This window comes from Harpia harpyja, chromosome 4 (genome assembly GCF_026419915.1).
Source record: "Harpia harpyja isolate bHarHar1 chromosome 4, bHarHar1 primary haplotype, whole genome shotgun sequence".
In the NCBI taxonomy this organism is placed as follows: domain Eukaryota; kingdom Metazoa; phylum Chordata; class Aves; order Accipitriformes; family Accipitridae; genus Harpia; species Harpia harpyja.
This window is the reverse complement of record NC_068943.1, coordinates 68,875,335-68,896,715: the sequence shown is the minus strand read 5'-3', so window position 1 is coordinate 68,896,715 and position 21,381 is coordinate 68,875,335. Positions and strand designations below refer to the sequence as shown.

The window sequence follows — 21,381 nt, the reverse complement described above, 5'->3', positions numbered from 1 at the left end:
GTTATTTGCCATGCTGCATGCCAGCGCATGTGGTTCGGCTTCCCCCAGAGTGGGTGCCAGGCTCTGACTTTGCAGTTCAGGTGTGATCAAATCCCATGTCTTGGGACTTGCACAAAGATCAGGAACACTCTGTGCATATTTTGCCAAACCTTGCAGTTGTTAGAGTTTTAGCATGTTATGGGTTAAGCTGTTCATAGCATGAAAGAACTGGGCACAAGGGGGTGCAAGCTCATCTCAGCTCCTGGTTTTTCTCCTTATGACCTGCTGCGGCATTGAGCTTGTTGCCTCTCTGACAGGGTTTTTAGTGGATGTATAAGTATGCTATATAGCAAAGGTTTTTGGAGGGCTCAAAAACTGTTTACATGTGCTTGGACTCAAAGCCTGATCTCTGACAAAGTACACACCACCTTTCATTTCTACATCGCAGATACTGTCCCCTTTCATACAGCGCTTTGTCACCACTGTACATACGGGGAGGCCGACCCACAGGAAGGTGGGATGGTCTTTCACCCGGTGTCACCTACCATGTCAGTAACAGCAGCGCTAGGATGAGAAACTTACTCTTTTGACTTCAAGACGTGCTTGTTGGGGCTGTGGTCCCCATAGAGAGGCCCCTGAGGTGCCTGGTTGTGGGAGCCATAGCACCTCAATGTTTGCAGTTACGAGTTTGATCACATGTCTATATGTGGCTCAGAAAAAATGACCTCTCTTCATTAATCAGGCATTGAGCATTTGGTCTGTGTGATGTTTGATGCTAACCAGTGGGAGGACACCCTGGCCCTTTGGGAGAGTCATCCTTCTGCCACCACTACCTCCTCCTGTCACCCGTTTCTGTCTGTCTTCGCAACTTGTCTTTGCCTCTCTCTCACATCTTCTCTTTTTTTTTTTCCTTTTTCTGATCTTCCCTTCAGCAGCTTCCAGTTGTCCACTCACTGTCAGGGGGTTTCGCTCTTCCCTTTCTGCTCTTCCCTCCCTCATGTAAGGAAAGGTGTAATTAATGTTGCCAGGTGAGGTGTCTCTTGGCTTTCAACTTCACACCTCCCCACACACACCACTAAAATTAATGGAGGGGAGTGGAAACAGGCACCTTTCATAAATAATGCTTCAAAGCACAGATGCCTAAACTAGTTGCAGGATGGGTCGAAATGCAGACTTGCTCGTGCATGTTTGCCCAATGGGCAGCAGCACACCATGTCTCCCGCCTCACCAGGCATGGGTGAGCTGCCAGCGGCCTCGTGGGCTGCCGGTGGCAGCAGGGCAAACTCTGTCCTTCGGTACGCTCACATTTTGCCTTGCAGAGAAATGTGAAGATTAAACTTAATATGCAAGCAGAACAGAAAAGAAAGCGCATTTCCTCCCCCAAATAAGAAAAAAGCCTTGCTGTCTCCTCAGCACGCCCTCTTCAACATTGAAAGCAGCACTAAAACCTTTCAGGCTAAAATGTTAGAAAACCAGCATCCCTGCATAGACTTTTCATGGGCAGGATTGCAGGATTTTTCCCAGTTCATGAAAACTTAAAAAACCCTGCCACAAAACCCTCTTCTTCTCCTATTTAATAAGCTTAGTTCTGTTCCTTTATATGAAGCTTCTAGATTTTATAGCATTTCACTAGGTCTCTTGCTGCAGCTTTTGAACCTTAAATTAAATTGAGATTCACAAATACATTTACAAAAGGGAAAAAGGAGAGAATGCAATAGAGGTGTGCTGGGGACAGACCAGAAGAAGGACCTAGAGTACAAATACATATCAAAATGTCTTTTTTTTCTGGCTGGTATGACTAGTCTTCACATAAAAGGAAGTTTTACCTCTGGAGAGTTTGTGGGCAATAGGAGTATTTACAGTGGATTTCTATATGCTGAAGTTATACATCTTGGTAGGAACATATAATTTTGGAAGTTATGATACTCCCACCATAACTCATCGGGCAAATTCCCTACTACTTACTAGGTAATGCAGATAACTGCCTTTAATTTTTTTTCCAAAAGGTTGTTTTAATTTTAAAATCAGCAGCCATTTGTAACTAAGCAGGACTGCCCTGTCTTTCTTTTACAAGTAAAAGTTTTTGAGCCTTGTATACAGGTTTTGATTGTTGAGACAGCTTTGCTGACTTGGACATGCGTTTGTTTCTGTTCGTATGAACAATAGCATCCTTCTGGGAATCTTTAGTCTGAAAATAACTAAAGAGGGTTGGGCTTTTTAATGTCAAAGATTTCTTAAATAAAGAACAGTTACCCGAATACTAACTTCTGCTTTGGCACTTTTTTCCCTTTAGGTTTTATGGCAGGCATACAGAGGAACCCCCAAATGTCACAGTATGGACCTCAGCAAACTGGACCTTCCATGTCACCACACCCCTCACCTGGAGGCCAAGTGCATCCTGGAATCAGCAGCTTTCAGCAGAGTAATTCAAGTGGTACTTACGGGCCTCAGATGAGCCAGTATGGACCACAAGGTAAAAGGCTTGCTGGTAATACATTTGGTAATTTTTATATATATATATATATTTACAAAATATATACATTACCGTGTATGTAGGTAGGTATGTGATTTCTTAAAGACCAAACAAAACAAAAAAAACCCCACACAACACCCTCTGCAAAAAAAAAAAAAAAATTCAACAAACAGAACTGTCATCCAGAGGTGGAGCTGCACCTTATGGAAGAAGCTGCTTCTGTTATTAGCACCTTTCTCTGTATAAAAACAGTGACCTTAAATTGGGCAAGGAAACGATGGATCGGTTGCATTGTCAGGGCCATTGTCTAGGAGCCCAAGCATGTCATCTCTGCAATGAGGCTGCGTTTGACCAAGCATGGAATAAGGGTCACAACACTGATCCCAAAATAGGACTGCTTTTCTTAGATTAAAACCCAAGGCCAATCTGAAATTGCGTGGTGACTGTGAGGGTTAAAGTCTTCTAACGAGCATAATAATACATCATCTACTGTGGGAATATAATATCGAGCTCTAATGCATACAGTTTGTGAATCTTAACTAACCCTTCAGATTGAGAGACAGTTCCTTTTATTTTGCTTGTTTGACAGAATTTTTGGAGGACTAAACCAAAAATAGAATACACAATTTCTGTCCCTGGACAACCTTGAATTTGTCTATTGTTTTGCCTTTAATGGATAACCTTTATAAAGTATGCATCTGTTTAGGAGTTTAATGAAGTTGAAGTCAAGCCACAGAATATATAAGGGGCAGTATTTTCTTTAGAGGTACATAAAGAAGCTTTTCTATTTCAGCACTTCCTGCTGTTGCTTTCTTGCTTAAAATCCTCAAAAAGGACTGGAGCCAGTGATGTGAAATTCAGTAAGGGCTCGATGGCTTGCCCATGCTAGCAAGTATGGTTATTTTAGTCTCCAGAGTTTCTGAGAACTAGCGCTGATGTTTGTTTGCAGGGAGCCTTGCTGCCCTGCGCAATGTTCCTTTCTGTTTCATCTCTGGGTAGCATTTGTTGTAGTGTTCTAAGCATAGGGCTACAAGCCAAGATTTCCCAGTTTCTAATTTTGGTTCTGCCTTTTACACCATCTTTCAAGTTAGGCAAGTAGATTCATTTCTCTGCTTCGCTTTTCTTAACTGTAAAATGGGGCTGGTAATGCCTTATAGCCATGTGTGAAGATTAATTACCCAACTCCAGTTGACTGGTGCTTTCCTTTTATTTGGAAAGCATTTTGTGGCCATAAAATGCTGTCCAAGTGCTTATTTTTATCTGCACAGTGAGCAACTAGCTTAACTGGTAAAAATCCAGTGGATTTATGATGTGCTATCCTGACTTCCAGCTGTACTGCTGCTGCTGAGATTCCAAACCATGGGAATAGTGGGTGTCAAGTGCAGTAAAACATTAGCCATCCACACTGATTGAGTGGAAAGGTTTTTGTACTAAATCAATGCATTTAAGTAACACGCCGAATACTACTTTCTTTTTTCCTCGAGTTCAGCAGTTCTTTTCCTCCCTCTGTAGATGAAAGTGCCTATGTAATGATTTTATGGGTCGTGGTCAGGAAGAAATGGCTATTAAAAAGTGAACTTGAGGGGCAGGAAGAAAATGAACATCATTGTCATTAACAGGCCATTTCAGAAAGGTCTGGCGAACAGTGTGATGGATGAAAAGCGTGTTCTTCTGCTAGCTCTTGGAGAGTACCAGTGATCCTGTGCACTGGTCATCATAAAATTAGGGCCCTGCAGACTTTCAGCTCTACAGGTAACAATTAGAGTAGAAGAATACTATGTTTTCACCAGGCTAATGTGAGCATTAATAAAATCCAGGAATGAAGATGGTGATATTTCAAAGTCATGTATTTACCTGGATTTAAGTTTTTAATAGCATTTTTCATTTTTAATGAAAGTAATCTGTAATTGCAACTCTTAACATATGCTCTTAAAATGCACAACTATATGCCAGCAATGATGAATATATAATAATGTTACCCCATTTGCCTTTTATTGCCAAAATAACAAATACATTAAAAATTACCTGGGTTGCAACTAAGTTCTTAAATTATTAAGCTAAAATAATTCTCAAGGATTTTATTTGCTTTCTGCATTTTGTTCACGTAGGCCTTTAAACATAGGCTGAGTTTGACAGGACTACTTTTATTTTTATATATGTGTCAAAGCATTCTGGGACATTAAGCTTTTAGTTTGAATGCTATATTTCACTATGTGCTGTCCTGAAAACCGTTACTCAAAGCTAGTGTCCTTTCTCTGCAGTGGAATTGCTCACCATAGTGAAGACTAAACCAGTAAGTTTTGGTTGGAGGAATTAGCCCCCAGTTCATGAGAGCAGAATGATCCATTTCATGCATAGGGTTGGGGTTGATTTATTTGGTTTTCATGTGTTTACATGATACTTAGATCTATAATAAGAGTAGAATATATTTTCCCAGGAAGCAGTTCTGTACTGGGGACCTAGTCCAATCCTCTGAAACCATTTCCTACAAAAATAAAAAATGGCTTTGGCTCCACACTTCTGTGTGTCTGTGATACAACATAGGAGCATGCGGTACAGAACGTTAGTTTTAATTTTGTATTAAATCTCAGCATTTTCCTGTCCACAGGAATAAAAAAAAGCAGAGTGAGAATGGAAGTTGTTACTGAAAGAAACAGTCTCTTTTGTTTATATTTGGACAACATCTAGCTTGGGGGCTAATGAAGCTCTGGTCTATGACCCAAGCATCAAACTGCTGCCACAGCAAAATGTCCCTTAAATGCACTCTGGGGAGCAGTCGGATGCTGTAGTCAGTTGGGTCTTTTAAGACTGGGGCAGAGAAAAAAATTCCTGTGGATCAGTAAAACGTGTCAGAAATGCATCCCATCTCCCTGACTTTTCCTACTCAGTTCAGCAGTAAAATTGTTCTGTTTGGGTGTAACAGAGAGAAAACACTACTTGAATATGTTTGAACCACAACCCCAGAACTTCACAGTACGTTAAACCCCCTTTTGTTCATGGTGAAGTAATATGAATTGAGTATTTGTGCTTTGTAACCTTTACTGTTGGACTCATTTCACAAAAGCACTTTGCTGTCTAGCTCCCACTGATTTTAATCCTAGATTTTAATTAAAGTGGTAGCATCTTAAGGATGAGATGCCCTAAGTATCTCCAGAGTCTGGACCTCTGAATCCAGAGCTACATATGCAACAGCCTGTGGAGTTAAGACTTAAATATCAACTGTATCTACTGAAGTCCCCTAGGTAAAATAGTTTCATAGGAATTCAGAACAATACATTTAAATCATCTGTACAAGAAAAACTTGATGGTTAAGTGCACGTGTAAAAAATTCTAAAATTATTTTAAGATACTATTTTTAATACTGTGAGTCTGACCTATGTCTCTAAAGCAGAGAGCAAAACTAACAGGTAGTTCTCAAATTTCCTTCTTTTCAGCTTGCCTAGAAATGGCAAGATATCAGAGCACTTTGTTCAGCAAACCTGGACAAAGTGGACCAGAGTTTCAGCAGTAAGTATGAACATCTGTCTTTGGCAGGTTGTTAGTAGGCTTTTTTATATTTTATCTTCATAACACTTCTTTTTTTCTTCCTGATTCCAGTTACTGCTTTGGTTTTTCTCATGCATTTGAGATGTCATCTCTCTGGGTACAATTCTACTCTGCCGAGGGGGAGTTGGAATCAAAAATCCCTCGGATATGAAGGGGAGGAGTTGTTCAGTAGTATTGTACAGCCGCTGTTGCCAGGCTGGTACCCACTTGAAAAGTGTGGGCTCTTGGACTTGGCTGCCTGACACGTCCAGCTGATGTGGGCTGGCCTAGCATCTGCTGCATTCATTGTGTTTAATGCTGCATCCATCTGTTTTCTGTCAAAGCCACTGCCAACAAATTACTAATCTATTAGAGAAACATGGAAATAAGATTGCACTCCTCATTCCTGGCAATTCCTCTTGTATTTTGTTTGGCTTTTATTTTGACTTTTTTTTTTGTGGTCTGGGAAAGGTATAAGAATAGCTAGTACTTGAGGTGTTGAGGAAATGCTGGGGGGTGGCGGGGGACACAACATGGAAAAAACATTGAAACTTGTTTTCCTTACTGAAAAGATACCATTTTGCTGTGCTTTTGGATGTGTATCCCTGGAGATGAATGATTAGGAGCTATTTTAACTGAGCCGCATATTTTTATGGAGAAGATTCCACTGTGTTTTCTGTGTTGTACTTACGCTGGAGAAGCCAAAGCATGAAAGAAGAGATTTTTTTGTCCCAATTCAAAATAGCATCGAAACAGCAATAGTATTTAGCATTGGTGTTTGCTCTTCCAAGCATGCTGCTGAACCGTACTTTGTAGACCCTAACTGACAAAACAAATTGGCTTTATGTAAATTGGACTGACAGTAGCTCCCAGTGATTATGGATATCAGGTCTGCTAGTCTACATAGGGAATTTGCTTCACTTTGGGAAGCAGTGTTACTAATAGCATGTATATAAAATGTGTTAACTGGCTGTGCGTGATCTTTGAGTGCACATGTACACCATCTTGCTGCGTTACATTTTTCTTGCACAAAACAGCTGGAAAACCAGAGTTTTGTGTTACACCTTTAACACTAAGCAGAAACTAGTGAACCCTTCAGTTTGTGGTCACATACGTTGGATTAGAAGTGTGGTGTGAACAGGTCTCAGCAACCAAAACTGTGGCTAGGGGCAATAGGTTGCTGAACAGAAAATAGTCAGGCGCCAGCGGCCGAGCCTAAAGGAGGAGGAGAAGTGACAGTGCAGTCTGAAGTCAGCATAAAGCTGAATCTGGAGCCTTTCATCTCTGTTGAACTACATATTGGGGATCCTTCTGTGAAGACCCTCAGGCAGAAACTTGGTTTCCAAAACAGAAGAGAATTGTTGCTCCATTTCCTTGGGAAGCGTAGGTCTCACGCGTTCTTGCTGAGGAGAACTTGTTGCAGAGTGAGTCAGTTACTGGGTGGGGAGGAGGGGAGGATTAGCCAAAGCACAGCAGCAGGAGTGTATGAATTAATTGTGTGTGCATTCAAATGACGGATGAATATATTTATTTTAAATATAAACAGGAGTTGTATGCCACCAACTCCTCTGCCTGGTAGTTGAGGCCCGAGGAGAGATGTGGCTGATCTCCATGTTCAGAGGAAGAGTCCAAGGACTGCTGCCTTTGAACGAGCGTGGGAATATCTGAGAGTAGTCAGGAAACTCTGCTCTGTGGCATCCCACAGGGAGGGAACGGGTCATGTTTCCACTAATCTGGATGAGATGGAAACAAAGACAAGTCAGAACTGATGACTGAAGTAGTGTAATGTGATCCGTTTCCTAAAATACTTTTCCATCATATCTTTACCTTTTTTTTTCTCTTTCTCATGCTGCTTGGGTTTGGTTCTGTAACACCGAATGCTGTACACTTGCTTTTTCTTAAGCTTTCAACACGATAGGAAAATCGGCACTGAAATGAGTTAAGCTGCTGCAAGCGGAGCAGTTTGCTCCAGTGACAACGTAGATTGGGGTCAGCCAGGTTTTCATGCCATCCTTCAACAGGCACCTGTTTATATTAGCATCTTTGTACTATTGCTGATTACTCTTGTAATACTAGTTTTCCCAGAGGAGGTGTGCTGTAAGCTACCACCCCTTCTGCTGGCATAGCCAAACTTTGAACTTACCAGGAAGGCAGGTTAGGATGGGAGGGAGCGGGAATGTTTCTTGGGGCCCAGCAGCCGTCCTCCTGGTCTGTGCCAAAGCACCTCTGACGCAAATGAGCAGAACAGTTAGGAGCAAGAAGCCGGTGAGAGTAGCCTGTTGCTGAAATTGCAGAAGGATGAAGAATGAGAACATGAAATTACAAAAATAAGATTCTCCTTTGAGCTTATGTAATGGGTTTCTTGCATGCCACATATCTCTCTACTGCATAAGGTGGTTTTGTACTGTGTGCTATGTTGTTAACCCTCTGGAGGCTGTGCTTTTCTGGATTTGCTGTTATCCCATGACGTATATTAGGCAGGAAATGTTTGAGGGTACATGAAAATCAGGTTCATAGGATCATTCAGGTTGGAATGGTGCTCAGGAGTTGTTCTTGGCTGACCTTGTATTCAAATCAGGGTCAGATAAAAGATCAGGGCAGGTTACTCGTGGCTTTGTCCAACTGGGTCTTGAAAAGCTCCAAGGAGGGATTCAAAACAACCTCTTTGGGCAGCTTGTTCCACTGCTTGTCTGTCCTCACAGTGAAAAAGTTGTTCTGACTTTGAGGCCAGCATGGTTCACTTCAGTTCACATGTGTGAGTTCTGCAGCTGATAACTTCCTATATAGGAACATTTGCACAAAAGTTTTATGTTTTTCTCTGTGCTTTTTATCATTTTGTTCAGGTAACTACTCCAGACCACCAACGTACAGCGGCGTGCCCAACACAAGTTACAGTGGCCCAGGACCCGGCATGGGTATAAATGCCAACAGTCAGATGCATGGACAGGGGCCAAGCCAGCCTTGTGGTACCATGCCCCTGGGACGAATGCCATCAGCTGGGATGCAGAGCAGACCATTTCCTGGAAACATGAGCAGTATGACCCCCAATTCTCCTGGCATGTCTCAGCAGGGCGGCCCCGGGATGGGCCCACCCATGCCAACTGTGAACCGTAAGGCACAGGAGGCGGCTGCTGCAGTGATGCAGGCTGCTGCAAACTCCGCTCAGAGCAGGTATGCTTCCAGGTGAAAGGAGTTTAAATGAGTAGGAATGTTTTTCTTGTCATTTCTGAAGCAACGGCACTGTATAAGTGTATGCATATGCATTTATACATGTTCTGTCTTTGTCCTTATCTCTGGGAGGAGATGGTGTGTGGGAAGAATAGTTTTCCTTCAATGTAAGGGGAAAGCATGCTACTGTGTGTTTGAATTATCCTCTCAAAAAGCAGCGGTGACAATGGAGATGATGGCCACTTCCAGTTTGGTTCTTGGCACTGTAGGCTTTAGGAAAACCCACAGGGTTGCAGTGACATTAGGAGTCGAAAACAAACCCTCTGCAACTTTAAATTGATTAGCTGGATATATGTTTTTTGTCTCCGGTAGAGAGAGGGCCAACATGTCCTTGGCAGCTTGCCCCTGCCAGAGAGTAAGGAAACTTATGAAGCTGCCCATCAACTCTTGCATTTACTGCCCACGTTGTGAGCAGCAGTGCTGATGGCAGTTCTTTTCTATGGGATGTTCTTGTTCCTAGGCAGGCATGCAGAGCAGGAGAGGAGGGCAGGCTGAGGGGAGCAGCTGGAGGGGAAAGGCAGGAGGAGGCACAGAAGCAATTTGTAGTTATCTGGAGTTGATAACTGCCACTTACGCATCCGTAAGAGAGAACCTGCAAACAGGATTTTAGAGGTTGGAGCCATCATCGGTCATCTTGTCTCCCCTTCCGGCAGCATAGCTGCATGTTGCCGTTTGTGCATGGATTTTGGCAAAGGCACTTTTCTGTCTGTGGTTATTCTTAAGATGCCTCAATACTTGCAATGAAATCATATTTTCTGGGAAACTTTTCAGATTAATTTCCACATTTCCCTACACTCAAATAACTCCTGGTGTATTTGTTATCTTTTTCTATTACAAGAAGTTCCATTACATTTGAGAATTACACAAAACTGGTTGCACTGTTCTGGTGAGCGTGTGTGTGTGTGTGTATTAAGCATCTTGCATTTATTTATGCATATGCATACACAGGTGCACATAGATGCATACAGGTATTTATCATTGAAGACTGGTGTTTGTGGACACTAGAGTTGCTCTAATTCCAAGACACAATGTAAAACGAGAAATAGGAAGCTAATGTGTCCCTGTATCTGTTGCTTTCTTGTTTTGTGAGTTCGGAAGGCAGGTGGCTTCTAGTGATGAGCAATAGCAAACTTTTAAAACAATAACAGTAAATTTAGTGTACTTCATGTTCTTGTTCAGTAAAATAGAACCACACTCCCTTAAAATAGACTACTCCAGCAGGTATCTGTGAACCAGCAGTCTCTTGCTTGTGTTGGTTGTCTTAACAGACCTGTCTAGTAGGATTTACAAAACTCTGCTTCTGTGTCTGGTTTGGGCTATAAGCTGATAGGTCAGGCACAAAGGAATAAATGGGCCATCACTGCAGCTGCAAGAACACTTTCTTTATAATCATGTAATGAAAGGAAAAACTCATATTTGTTGGTCTATACAGCAAGAAAAGACTTTGTGTTAAGCAGAAAGTATCTGGCTGTGATTCAGCTTACACTTTGGGCATAGTGTGTGGTGTTTGATCAAAAACTAGGTTAAATGATTACCACTCTGATCTCACACCTTCCTCCCAAGTCAGTTTTGTAAAACTGCTTTTGGTTTCCAGCTTTGCCTGGGTAAAACTGCACCATTTCAGAGCCTTTCCATCACATACTGCCCATTCCAGTGATCCAGCACCTGTGGAAGGGCTGAGCAGTCATCTAATCTCTATTGCAAATACTGGCAAAAGGGCTATTTATAAACTGCAAATTGAACGAAACCGGTCACACCCCTCTGATGCCAGGGGGTTGCAAGCACACTGTTTTTCTCTTTGATCTCAAGGCAGTTATAGGGGAGAAAGGGTAATGGCTATTCCTGCAAGTCCTCCATACTTGCATATGGAAGGAATGTACCTGACAGTGATTCCTATTTGTGATTCAGAGCAAATCCAAAGAGGCTGTTCTTTTGTTCTGCTTTAGGCCACCATACATTAGGTTGCCTGCTTATCCCAGCCAGTCTGGGGCTGGTGGATGCCCCGTGTTTTCTTCACAGCACCCCAACCATGGCAACGCTCAGGCTCCCTTGATGCACCAGCCTGACCAGTATGGGTAGGTAGCAATGTAAACTGGACTTGCTGTGGGACCTTGGCAATTTTTTAAATGTTTATGAACATGACATCTGGCTGCTGAAGGAATATAAAAATCATGTGAAAGATATAAAAATGCCTGCATTGTAGAGGGGATTTTAGTTTTTCGTTTTCTTTTTACTAACACCACTGTGACAGTACAATGAAAATCTGCATGTCACTTGCTCACACAGCTGCATGTCTTTTGGCATGGCTCTGTATCCTTGCGCCTGAGAGGGAAATGAAGAACCTCATCACTGAGAAGGAATGAGATCCCTCCTCCTCCTCCTGACCCAGGCATTGTTGGTGTTCCTGTCTCACAGCACTGCTGTGCAACCCCGTTTTCTTGACTTGGTGGTGGTACTGTCATTGCTGCCTGGGCAGTGAGCTGCAGCCCCTGAAGTATGATCCCCTTCTGATAGGTGGTGTACTGCAGGAGTGATGACACATTTTCTTAATGGGATTTTCAAGAAAGTTTTATTACCCTGTAGTTGAGCGTGCATCTGCTTGAAAAATTTCAGTTAGTCGCTAGAACAATTTTTAGGAGCACTAAGTATCCAGTGCAAAACATTCACCTGAAATGCAGCTACTGTTTTCTCACCACAGTCCTTCACACTGTGATTTCTGTAACCATAGCATAAATTACAGCACTGGGAGAAAGCAGCTACACTGGCTCCCAGCCTGTTGCTCCCTCACGACAACGTCCAGCTTCACCTGAGATTCCAGTTTCATGGACTTCCTTGCTGTCATGTTATTTCAGTTGTTACCACCGTAGGAAATCTATAATACCCAAATTACTGCTGCTTTCACGGTTATTAACAAGTTTTCATTACCAGTTTTCTGTAGCTGCTTTAGGTTTTTTGGTTTTTTTCCTTAATAACATCATGTATGGGCATATGAAAAAGTACAGAGCAAAACAAAGAATTAGAACATGAGTCTACTGGTTCTCCTGTTCAAAAAGCAAAAATTAGTGCAATGGGAGAGCACTCACACCATACTATTTTGTCTAACTGGAAAGACATCTACTGTTACATGCCAAAGTGCATGAATATTGTCCAACCTTTTTCTTTGAAAGTCTTGAGTTTATAAGATTCAGCTGTGGGGTTCAAAAACTGTTGGATTTTTATTACTATAAAACACACCCCTCTGTGTAGGATTAAGAAGAAAATGAAATGGTTGTGTCAGAGTCATGGTTGCACAGCAGTATTTCTGTACAAGTTGGTTGTGATCCCCTTCAAGGTCAACTTGTTGAATCAGTAGCCAAGTATCAATAGGGGAGAGAAATTTATCTTGAGCTGTTAATCCACAGGATCTATCCTTTACCAGCTCAGGAGTCTCATTTAGATATAGAAAGCTGGTTTGCCTCTGCCTTGCCAAACCACACTAAGCAGCTGTGTAAAATGAATTTAAATGGCACGCATCAGAATAAAATCACTTCCACTGGGGCAGAAAATCAATGTTCGTTAACCAGGGTTGGATGATCAAGATCTGAGTGTCAGCCAGTTATACCTAGATATCATCCTCAGTGCGGACCACCACCCTTTTAATTACAGAAGATAAAATCATATAAATAAAAATGGTGGCTGTGGAAGATACTGTGGAAGTTTACACCATTTGAATTAGCCTTTGACCTCACCTTGAGGCCTACTCTATGTTAAGCTTCTATTAATTTCTACAGCTGCATAATACCTTCCCTGTAACCTAAAATCTTAAGATGTGCTAGTCTGTCTTGTGCACGCAGGCCAGTATTTCCCAAATGATATCTAGCATGTCAGGCTAAAGGAAGGAAACGTGTTTTTAAGACCTCTTCACTGAACTGGCAGTGTCTGTGGTTTGACACTACCCAGGATGTTTAAGCTTGGTCTGGATAACAGTTTACAGCAGGCAATGCTAAATAACTCTCTAATACCCTCTACAGTAATTCCCCTTATTTTCAGGAAGACAGTGTGAAGGAACTGCAAAACAGTGTTTTCCTTTTTATATCTGTCTTGGTCTCAGCACACCCATTGACGGGTAAGGACTGTATGTTGAAGACCTGATATATCCACTGAACTCCACGGAAAGACTTTTCATAACTTAGGTTGGCACTGCCTGAGACCTCAAGAGCTGGTTCTGCTGCTGGAGGTTAGAACCCAGCGGAGGCCTCTGAGGACCAGGTGGCTCCAAAAAATAAAGTCTTTTATCACACTGTAGTTCTTACAACAATACATGTATTTATAGTGATAAATAAGTATTTATGTGTGTACAGACCTGCAACACACATAAAGTAAGCCTTCAGTAAAAGCAAACAAATTCAAGCAAATGAGACAGCATTTTCCCTGTTGATGTGAAAGGCAGCAAATTTAGCCGGTATCTTCTAGTACCAGCCAATTTTGAGTTCCTCAGTTTGTAGATGCCCAACTTGAAGCTTTTCAGGACTGTGTGTTCACTGTCTATGAGCTTTTGTTTCCTACGGTAAGTGCCCAATACACACTTTTGAAAATTGATTATTAGGTTGACACCTGAAGTCAACAGACGTTTTTGGAGCTAGATGCTTGTCATCATCATTTTCAGCATCTCTCGTGCTAGCAGTGAGTGTCATTCTGAGCATGTCGTCTTAGCAGTTGAAAGTGTGACTATAGTATATGGAAAGGTAAAAATGTAGTTGCAAAATAGCTGGCTTACATACTGTTAGCAGTGCGGCTTTAGGAAGATGTAATTCAGTACTAGCTGGCTGTAAAATACACATCCAACTGGATGCTAAAATGAGCCTCTTGCTGGTGCAACTAATTACTATAAAATGAGTTTTGATGTGCCTACATGAGGAGCAGTCCTATCTCTGAAAGCAGCATCTTTGACCTCAGTGTACTGTACCTTAATATGATTCTCGGGATTGCGTGTTGCAATTTTGTAAATTAAAGCAATTTTTTTTATAGATTGAATGAATTTAGAATTCAGTGTCATTGATTTTAGAGGATACAATTTAGACATAGTAGTTTATTAAACTGAGGAATTGAGATCCAGTTTAGCTATTTGCAACCTCTGGCCATTTTAAATCCTGGTCATTGGGTTGCTAAATTGAGGTGGATATTTACATTATCGTCTGCTGCTCCCTGTGCCACCTGAGAAATGGTGTTCAGTCTGTATAGTAATGTGTGGTGTTGCATTGTTTTGACATACTTTTAGGCACTCTAGAATGTAGTTCTTGTTCTAAACTGCTTAGCAGCTGGTTAGATACTACAGCCTCATCGTGGTGAGGTGAGAAGAATTTAGGTAAGTTTTCATTCAGTCCTAAAACTGATCTATAAAAGCTGCACTGATATGAGAGAATTTCTGTTGTACAGAGAAACAGTTACAATTAGTGTTGAGTTTAAAATGTGCATTCTATATGTCATTTTTTTAGTCCGTGTGTGTGTATACATGTACATGCATACTTGCGCACATACGGGCAGACTAACCTTCCATCAGCATTTCTCTCCTGCTATGTATGTATAATTCATATTCCGTGTCGCTGGTGCCAGCAAAGCACTTTTTCCGTATTATTTTCTCCAACAGCAGGGTAATGCAGCACTGCTGATGGACTAGAAGGTACTGGTGAGGAAATATAGTAATGGACATGGTGCATTAAAATGTCAAAAGGAAAAAGAACGAGGCGGAAATGGGGAATAAATTTTTTAAAAAGAATAATAATATAAATAAAAACCAGAACTCTTGTAGGTGTTTTACATCCTAGAGCCTGTCAATTTCTATGCAGTAGTTTCCAGTCTGGCCCTTTTGATCTTGAAACTTGGGTTTAAAATTCTAATTGTGATTTTTAAAGCTGCGGTTATGTAGCAGGAAGACTTGAAGTGCTACAGTAAAACTTACTGTCTTTAATCCCTGGCGAGAGTATATATTTTCCATTGTTTTCCCTTTTCCCCTTAAGCTTGGAGGTGCTGTTCTTCTCTGCTGGGAAGTGCAGTGGAGTGCAGGAAGGTTAAGTACTCATTCAAGTTTCTTTGCTTATTCAAACCAGGCTACTTCTAGATGAAAGGCTGCCAACTGTGAAATCCCCAAAGTAAACTAGGCTAAGATAGGACTGGTAGCCATAATTGGAGCCAGTGCTGGGGTAGTTATCTGTTGCCTTTGAAATAAGCCCCTAGCAGAAAGGCTCTTTCTGCCAGGTCTTTTATTTAACATTCAGTCACAGGGAAGGAGTTACTCCTGTTCAAATTCAGGCCATTCACAATTCTCCAGTCTCAAAGTGTCTGGTCATTTCCCCTCTAACCCACTCCTCTGAACACTCCCAGACTTCAGATTTCCTTTAGGGGTCCTGATGGCTCACTCTGAAATGAGCCCCACTTTGCTTTCTGTTAGTGCTGTTTGAATATCCAGGCAGTACATTTCAGTCCATGAAACTACATTTGGCTTCCAAAATAAAAAAAAGTCCATGTATAGTTTCAGCTGGGTGAAGTGGTATTGCTTCTTGGTCTAAATGACTGTATAGTGTTTCTGTGAACTCCGAATAGCTGCTGTGCTTGCTCCACCTGAGGCTGGCAGCGTTTCAGTAACAGGTAGAATATTTTCTGTCTATGCCAAGTTTCTGTGTGATTTGCGGGGTTAAAGTCCAAATATTAATGCTTACTGTAACTGTAATTTCTAAGGGAGCTATTAAACAGTATTGACTGTTTTTCTTCAAAAGGACCCATGCTTCTTCCCTCTTCATGAGAAATAGTCATTTATATCAAGCTGATTTTTTTATTCTTTCTTTTTTTGAAAGGGCACTTCCTTTCGTCATGTTTTGCTTTTCAAAGCAGAACCATATATGGCTTTTTTCTACAGTGTATTAGGAGGGGTGAAGTATAACTTAGCTTGTATGTATTTATTATAGTAAAGGGAGAGCTGGAAATCACACTTTTGTGATTTTTTTTTAATTTTTTTTTTAATGGAGATGCATTTTGTAGATCAGCTCAAAATTGCTGATAAAATCATGTAAGGATTGGAAGAAACTGTACATGCTGAGCTAACCAAAGCCTTTCCTTTTGGACGACTAAGAGAAATACATTTTTATCTGGAATTTTGTTTTGCTAAAAGGTAAATCCATCATTTTGGAGCCCTGGATGTCACCATGCTGCAGAGCTCATGCAGGCAACCAGTGATTTGGGGAGGCATTTTTTCTTTTTTGGTTACTCATCAATCAAGTAGACTGCTGAATGCTGTTCATGCCATTAGAGATTAACCACAGACCTCAAGAGTCCTCCTCCTTCAGAGAGTAACCATTCTTAAATTGTGAAAGCAGGAGTATGTTGGGAAGGAAGGGTGATTTTCAGAGTCACGAGTGAGAATTTTCATTCATCTTAGAGACGCTTCTAATTTGATTATTATTGTGTCAGGTTTATTTTGGCTTGATTTGGTTATTTAGGAGAGCTGTTGCCCTCTGTAGAAGTACTAATTATTTTGAAACAAAATTGCAGTGTAGGACTCTGTGTAGTTTATTAACATTCTGCCTCAGAGTAGGATGTTATGTAGAGATTCCGTACCTGAAAAGGTGATCTTTAGGGCATTAAGAATGCAGTACTTCATTAATTGTTATTGTATAAAAGTAAAGAATAAGGGAGGACTTTATATTGAGTGGCAAGAAGTGTTTCAGATGAAGAAACTGCATTTTCACACTGTCTGTCTTTTTGCCTATTAGCCAGAAGATCTACTAGTTTAAATCACAGCATTAGTCAGGGGAAAAAAAAAAAACAAACAAAAAAACCCCCCAAAACAACCAGGAGAATAGCCATCTGTTTAATGGGACTCATGAAGAAAGCTAATTCCGTGACTGCTGTGTGGTTTGGCACATACATTGTAAAAGTACAAGACTGTGATTGAACAGCCTAAGATTTTTGTGACAGAAAGGGAGAGACATAAAAAACAGCAAGAGAGTTTCAGGTTTTAGAGCAGATTTAAGGTTTTACATTGTTTTACAATGGTGATAGTTGAGAGAAAATTAAAACTTTTTTTTTTTTTTTAGCAATGCTGCCTGGGGAAATATGAGTGGGAAGAGCCCTTCACTTTATTGATGGAGTTCAGATGGGAGCATCAGTTCTAACTGGACATATAAGTAACCTTATAAGAATCATATTCAATAATAACATAACAGCAGTAAGATTTTTTTAATGATGGCCAGCAGTCTCACTAACACATTAAATACCTGTTGCAGTTGTCACAGTAGGTTTCGGGCATCTTCAGAGCCAAAGATGAAGAAAAGAGCCAGCTGAAACCACACTGACATATGCATCACATTGCTCTTGTGAAACTGTCTGGAGTGCCAAAGTGCCGAGACTGATGGTAATAGTGGTAGTAATAATATTGATAAACGTATAACAGCTCCAAGCTATTGGGCAAAGATAGGTAAGTGAAAATGTGTCTGTTGGGAAATCCCTTTGGAGAACTTCCTCGCCATGCTGCTGCACATGCACGGCTGCATTCAGTGTGCTGTCAGCCAGATGACATTTTACTATGAAAAGATACACTGAAGAGCTGGCATGAAACGATCAGGATTTTATTAGATTTTCAGTTGGTTGCCAGCACAGTGAGCTCTGTGGAGCTGCAGTGGTGCTCAAAACCGGTGCAAGGACATGACTGAACATGGTAAGAACGTGGTGAGAGATAGCAGGAGGTCCGCATCCCCAGGTGGAAGAGGAGGGAGCTCAGAGGTCGAGCCTCTCCTGAGGCAGTGCCCACCAGAGGAAATTGAATTAGTGAAACACGCAGTGTCTTTAGCTTCCTGCAGCTTTTTAGCACCACGCTTTGGTGACCTCCTGGCTGTTCATGTGCTGGGAACAGACTCTTACCCACTTTCAAGTAATCATTCTGGGAGAGAGTTCATAGGGCCTTCCGACTTTTTAATAGAGCTATTTATAAACATGCACAAAAATAGAAGGTGCATAGTGAGAGAGTCATATGAGTCATTCCCATTTTGATATCGAGTGACACTGGGCTAAATCATCCTTCTTGGCATTCTGGTTCAGATTGACTGCATCATGCCATACAGGGCAAATGTCTTTTTTTGCTACAAACCCAATTCATGCATGCTCCTGCTTGCCAGACAGTTTACAGCAGCCCTCTTTTACCCATCACACACTCCACTTGGGCTAAGAAATGTATCTCCTCAGTGCTCAGTTACTATGTCTGATGGGGACAGTGTGCAAGCAGCTGCTGTTTAAATCCACGTTATCAGGAAGGTAGGCAGGGGTCACTAAGAGCGGAGCTTTGGTGGGATTACAAGCCATTTGACTTGGCCCGCTTTTCCGTAGTCCCATGTTTTCTGTCACACAGCATTATATTATATTGTACTTACCCAGTACAGGTTGCACTGAGTACAGAGGACTTAGTTCGTTCTTATACAAATAAATTCAAATATGGAGGTCTTTCTGCATTTGTAAGAGTGCTGCACAATAAAGACATTTCAGGGAATCCCTGTGGGTTTGAAGACTGGTGACCAAATGCTGTGGTCACCATGAAATTCAGACCAAAAAAACTTTATTTAACACAAAAGGAGCTTTATAAAAACAAAATTAAATAGCTGCAACCTAAAAAACAAACAAGCAAACAAAAAAACCAAACCCAAAAACCAACAACAAAAAAATCAAACAAAAAACCCCTACAGTATTTCACTAAATATCCTTCATGTTTTTCAGTCACACACCCTTATATCATTAGGATCAAGTGAAGTTAAGGATTTATTTTTCTGCATGCTTGTGCTATGTTTTCCTCACTGTATTCAACTACTTTATTATTCTTCTGGCCATATTTTAGACCGTTATTAATCTTGGTTCTCTTCCTCAGTTTTTGTTATCTGTAAAATGGGGTAGGGAGATTTATTCTGATCTCAGCATGCATTCATGGTAGTGTAGTTGTGTTGTTACTAGCATCAATACTCATGAATTACACATGCCTCTTAAGTTGCTCTTCCAGTGTTTAATGTGATGTGACGCTCCTGTGTTTTATTGGGCTTTAGATGACTACCAAGTAGGTAGCCCGTCAGGCAGATGTTTTCACTGGAAAAAATGGTGAATGTGATGACAATAGCATGTAACCAAACAATAAGTTTTTGTGGCTGCTTTTCTGAGGGGCTGAGCATTGAATCAGCCTAGTAGGAACAACTAATTTTTAAATTTCTTCTCTCTCCTTTGTTGTTTCTTAGTGGAATACAAGTGACGGTGATGATGCTAAAAGCACAAGTATTTGCGTAATCAGAAGAAAAAGAATGTATTTAGAAAGGCTATTTCTGTTATTCTTCCAAAAAGTATCTCACACAATAATCTTTAGATCAGCCAGACAAAGAAAACAGGCAATGTGCTCGGTCAGACTGCAGTGGATTACAAGGTGATGTGCACTATCACATAATTATAATGCTAGAAAATTATTTCCCATTTTAGCATTGCCATTTAGGCCCGGTTGCTGGGGAGAATAGTTCGGTGTTGGTTCTGTGTGCCTGATGTCAGCAGACACACACACACATGCACACTGGTACAAATCTGGATGCTTTTTCATTTATGTTTCCTAGCGTTTTGTCAGTGTCAGTGCATTTCAGAGCTTTGGCCTTCCCTTTTCACACATGCACACACACACAAGTATAAAATTTTCTTTTTCCTTCTAACCTGACAAATGGAAAAAAATCTCGTGGCAGACCTAACACCTGTCATGTCACCAGCTTTCGCGGTTGCTTTTTAAAAACTTTGTTACTGCGAGTGGCGAGCTTCCCCACTGAACAGAGGAGGAAATGTAAATCCAGGTTAGTACACTTACAGTAGCAACTAACAAGAAGGGGATACTTAGCTTTCAGATAGAGTGATGTTAAATTTGTTTATTTACATGGGAACTGCCTTTAATGCCGTTTTATAGCTGCTCAAGCCAATATTCAGATTTCATGTGTCTTGGCCTTTGCTAACAGTGCTGACTCACCGATGAACTTCCAGTCAGAGCAAAGTAAGCAATTTTGGGGTTTATTTTATCTGTGCTCTCATCTCCCTCCTCCAGTTCTCCCATATCCCCTGATGACAGAAACGGTTTCACTTCTCCAAGGAAGCCCATGATGTAGCAAGAAGGAAAATCCGTAACCAAAGAGCATATGTATCTGCATGCACGTGTTTATGTGTAAATTCTCCAGGGAGAAGGCATTCATGGGTCTCACTCCTGAATTACTCTCATTATAATAACCCATTTGGTGTCAAAGTATGACAGATTATAAGCGCTTAAGGCTAGTCCCAGCTCAAGACAGATTTAAATAAAGTACTTCTGGTTATTGTGCAGGTCAGTGTGTTTAAATAACAACCCCCCAAATCATACTTTGACATTTAAAAGAGAGAGGAAATATTGTCATGCTGCAGACCTGGCACAGATAAGCACAGGGCAATTTGGTCAGTACACTGTGATTTGTGAGCGCAGCCTAACGCAGTCATTTTCACAGTTTGTAATCAAGTAGCCACCTTAGCAGTATGTCAGCATTAAAAAAAAAAATGTTCCTTTTAAAATGTTTACACAAATTACTCCCCTGAGGTGCTGCAGTGCATTCGCTGCAAAACTGATGTAGGTTAAAGATATGGAGCAGAAATGGCAAACTTCCATGAGCTTATGGGCCTTTTTTTTTTTTTTGCCAGCCAATTGCTCAGGTAGCCAGGTTGCGGTACCAGGATAATTTTTCAGGTCCAGTGCCTAGGGCAGGATAACTGGGAGAAATCCCTGTGTTATGTGAGTGCTGTGGGAACTGTCAGGAAGCACAGTGCAGAGGTGCCTAAATAATAATTGGTGTAAGCTTGCGGCCACCAGGATGTGTGAGGTGTGACTCAGTGGCAGCTCTTCCCTACCTGGGCTGTGTGCCCCATCCCAACTCCCATCCTTGCAGCACTGCTCCTTCGTCATCACCCTGCTGTGCCACGCTGCTGGACTGGAGCTCACCCAGCTCCTGGCTGGGGTGGCTGCCTCAGAGCCTGGCCCTGCCTCACGGCAGAGTGTGTGAGCAGAGGGGCTGGAGGAAGGCACATCTCTGGTAGCACCCTGCTTTTGAGGCTCCCCTGTGAATCCCTCCCTCCCTTCAGGCAGATCTGGCTGAGAGGCTCCATGTTTGTGCTGGAGG

At 41.5% G+C, this 21,381-nt stretch overlaps 1 protein-coding gene across 7 annotated transcripts in view; it reads left to right on the top strand.

Annotated features, from left to right (window-relative positions):
* ARID1B (AT-rich interaction domain 1B) overlaps positions 1 to 21,381 on the top strand; it is a 336,644-nt gene that overhangs the window by 264,616 nt on the left and 50,647 nt on the right. For all 7 annotated transcript variants that reach the window (XM_052784649.1, XM_052784650.1, XM_052784654.1 and 4 more), the window contains 2 exons: positions 2,273 to 2,452; positions 8,821 to 9,148. In XM_052784649.1, coding sequence (XP_052640609.1) covers positions 2,273 to 2,452; positions 8,821 to 9,148 — 508 coding nt within the window. The remainder of the gene's footprint in view (positions 1 to 2,272; positions 2,453 to 8,820; positions 9,149 to 21,381) is intronic.